Source organism: Nicotiana sylvestris, chromosome 8 (assembly GCF_000393655.2).
Source record: "Nicotiana sylvestris chromosome 8, ASM39365v2, whole genome shotgun sequence".
NCBI lineage: Eukaryota > Viridiplantae > Streptophyta > Magnoliopsida > Solanales > Solanaceae > Nicotiana > Nicotiana sylvestris.
In genome coordinates, this window is record NC_091064.1 from 107,807,207 (window position 1) to 107,811,138 (window position 3,932).

The following is a 3,932-nucleotide window of genomic DNA, read 5'->3' on the forward strand; positions in this document are numbered from 1 at the left end:
ACAAACAATGTGATCCCTCACAAAATTTGTGACGACCTTCTTAGTTACAGCTTTGTAAGATATGGTCTCGACACATTTTGTGAAATATTCTATTGCCACCAGAATGAACCTAAGCCCATTTGAAGCAGCGGGTTCGACTGGACCGATGACATTCATGCCCCAAGCGGAGAAAGGCCAGGGTGCACTTGTTACATTGAGTTCATTGGGTAGCACTCGTACCATATCAGCATGTATCTGGCATTGGTGAAACTTTTGGGCATACTTGATGCAGTCTGTTTCCATAGTCATCCAAAAATATCCTTCTCTTAGTATTTTCTTGTCTAAGACAAATCCATTCATGTGCGGGGTCCACAGGTTCTGGCATGTATTTCCTCGAGCAATCAGGATGCTTTTATAGCGTCGACACACCATAATAATCCTAGGCCTGGAGTCTTTCTTTACAGAATTCCTTTGCTTCGAAAGAAATGGTTGGCTAACCTTTGGAGTGTGCGCTTCTGAGTATGAGTTGCGTGTTCCGAATGCTCTCCCTTTTTTAAGTATTCTTTAATATAGTGGAACTATGGATTTCCGTCACTTTCTTCATCAGTATAACCATAATAAGCCGGTTGTTTATTAATTCCTATTGGGATAGGAACGATGAAGTTGTTGTCTGGGTGTTGTATCATGGAAGATAAAGTGGCCAATGCATCTGCGAACTTAGTCTGAATCCTCGGAACGTGTTTGAACTCTATCTTCGTGAACCTCTTGATCAGCTCTTGTACATAGTACAAATCTGGTAATATCTTGGATTTCTTGGTAGCCCATCCTCCTAATACCTGATGCACCAAAAGATCAAAATCTCCAATCATCAATAACTCCTGAACATTCATGTCAATGGCCAACGTGAGTCCCAAGATGCAAGCCTCATATTCTGCCATATTGTTGGTACATGGAACCTGAGTTTTGTAGATATATTTCAGCGGGACCATCCTTGATATGAGATATGTGGTGTATGCGTAGAAATAATGCCTCAACTTCTAAGCTATCCATGTCAAAGCACAACAGGTGTGCTCCAGCAAAGAGTACCGGGCTTCGTAAAGTGTGAATTTCTTACTCAAATAATATATTGCCTGCTCCTTTCTAAAAATATTATCATGTTGTCCCAGAACCTAACAAAAATCCCCATCTAGTACGGACAAATAATGCAACAAAGGTCTTTCCGGTTCTAGTGGGACCAGAACAGGTGGTTTAGATAAATACTCCTTGATTTTCTTGAAGGCTTTCTGGCATTCTTCAGTCCATCCTGTTGCAGCATCTTTATTCAGCATTTTGAAGATTGGTTCACAGATTGTGGATTGTGCTATGAAATGGTTGATGTAGTTGAGACGTCTTAAAAAGCTCATCACATCATTCTTATTCTTCGAATGTGGCAAGTCCAGGATAGCTTTGACCTTTTAGCGGTCTAATTGAATCCCTCGGTGACTGATGATGAATCCTAGCAATTTTCCGGCAGGGACTCCGAATGCATACTTTGCAAGATTCAATTTCGTATTGTACCTTCGAAGCCGATCAAAGAATTTCCTCAAGTCTACTATATGATCTATGCTTCTTCTGGATTTTATAATGACGTCATCCACATACTTCTCTATTTCCTTGTGTATCATGTCGTGAAAATGGTTGTCATGGCTCACATGTAAGTGGCTCCATCATTCTTCAAGCCAAATGGTATCATTTTATAGCAGAACATCCCATATGGCATGATAAAGGCTATCTTTTTGGCATCCTCTTTATCCATCCAGATCTCATGATACCCCGCGAAGCAATCCACAAAAAACTGGAGTTCATGCTTTGCACTGTTGTCGATCAGTATGTGTATATTGGGCAACGAGAAATCATCTTTAGGACTCGCCCTGTTTAAATCTCGGTAATCAACACACACTCTGACTTTCCATCTTTTTTTAGAACTGATACAATGTTGTCCAACCAAGTCGGATATTCAACCTCTCTGAGAACCTTGGCTTTGAATTGCTTGGTGACCTCCTCTTTTATCTTCAACCTCATATCCAGCTTGACTTTTCGGAAATTTTATTTTACCGGTGGATACATGGGATTTGTAGGTAGCTCTTGAGCCACTATGGATGTGCTCAAACCAGTCATATCATTGTAGGACCATGCAAAGATATCTTCATACTCTTTTAGGAATCAGATATACTCTTCCTTCTGATGGTGATGGGTGAATGCTTATACGTGTTTCCTTGACCGTTTCGGAGTCCCCTAAGCTAACTATATTAGTCTCGTCTAAATTAGACTTAGGCTTGTTTTCAAAGTTTTCAAGTTCTCTGACAATTTCCTCAGGTATTATATCATCTTTCGAATCCTCTGAATCACTATCCTTATGTTGTGTTGTCTCATTACATGTCACAGTCTTAGGTTTATCAGGATAGACAATAATAATATTTTAGTGAGAAAATGTAAACAATAATAATAAATACTAAAAATAGTGATGCATTAATAAAATATTGAAAACATCAACAATACAGCTCGATGACTCGAGCACTTATTTCAAACAAAATACGTTCAAAAAACAATATTGAAAATCTATTAGATTCTCAAAAATTGCATTAAAAATAATTGATGCTAATTGCCAAGCTACTGAGGAACTCGGCAGGCCCGGTATGGTGCAGCAGTCCAATTCTTCAGAACAGCTCCTTTCTCCATGGTCTGAATGGTGAGGTCTTCCTAGTCCTCCTCCTCCTCAACTATCGAACTGCAATCCATGTCTTCATCATCCAGAAACAGCTTCCTCATGCCAGCTAAGCCTTCATCTTCCTCAGACCCCCATATCATGTCAGCTTGATGAAATGCCTGGTGCAAATGTGGTACCGATTATTCCAGTGGATAGTAAGGACCACGCCATGGCGGCGACCAATTATGGTATTCATGCCAAGTATATTCGTACCCAAGCCCGAAGATGTACCATGACACATTGGTTGCACTGGTTTGGTGATACCCTGGAGGTTTTTTTCGTGACCTTGCCAGGTTCGTACCCTGTCCACAACAATATACTTTCTATCTTGTTGCTCCACAATTTGTCCTTTTCAATTGCGTTGACGCACTCGATACGATGGTATGTTTATCCACCTAACTTCTTCCTATTCTCGATGACTGAAATAGTCTGATTGGTATAGATGTGATTACTCCCATCTCCATGGATGATCACCTCTTGATGGTTCCATTCAAACTTCACAGCCTGATACAAAGTAGAAGCCACTGCCCTAACAACATGTATCTAGGGCCGCCCAATAATAGGTTATAGGTAGCAGATATATCCAACACTTGAAACTTAACATCAAACCAGGTTGGGCCCATCTGTAGGCTGAGGTTGATTTCTCCGATTGTAGCTCTTTGATATCCATCAAACGCCTTCACATTCATGCTTCCTACTCGTATCTCGTGCAGGCCTTTACCTATCCTCTTCAAAGTAGTAAGTGGACATATATTGAGACTTGAACCGTCATCTATCAAGACCCTGGCGATGAACTTATCCTCAAATTGCACCATGATATCTAGTTCCATGTTGTGCCTTAGTCCTTCTGGTAGTAGCTCGTATCCATGAAAGGTCATTTTATGGCTTTCCAGTACCTGCCCAACCATATTGGCCATTTACCTACTAGTGATGTTGGTGGGCACATAAGCTTCACTCAACACTTTCATCAAGGCATTCCTATGTGTCTCGGAGTTTTTGCAGTAGTGATAAGATGAATATCTGAGCGAGAGTGTTGTTCAAATGGTCAACCACAAAGTATTCTCTTGCTTGCACTTTTCTCCAAAGGTCGTCAGGGCCAGTCTCAATGACATACGGCATAGACGCAACTTCTTTGCTTGTTCCTCCCAAGTGCTCAGGTGTATAAACCCTGCCCATTCTGGTCATGCCTTGTGCTTCACCTGTTTCT

At 40.9% G+C, this 3,932-nt stretch overlaps 1 protein-coding gene across 1 annotated transcript; it reads right to left on the reverse strand.

The window, feature by feature from the left end:
* Positions 1-557: 557 nt before the first annotated feature.
* Positions 558-917, reverse strand: LOC138875492 (uncharacterized). Its single transcript, XM_070154325.1, has one exon. It carries the CDS (start codon positions 915-917, stop codon positions 558-560), a length of 360 nt encoding a protein of 119 aa, XP_070010426.1.
* Between the last annotated feature and the right edge of the window lie 3,015 nt (positions 918-3,932).

What these genes read in the sequence shown, in the direction of transcription:
- LOC138875492 (XM_070154325.1), bottom strand. Translation starts at nt 917, where the DNA reads ATGGCAGAATATGAGGCTTGCATCTTGGGACTCACGTTGGCCATTGAC.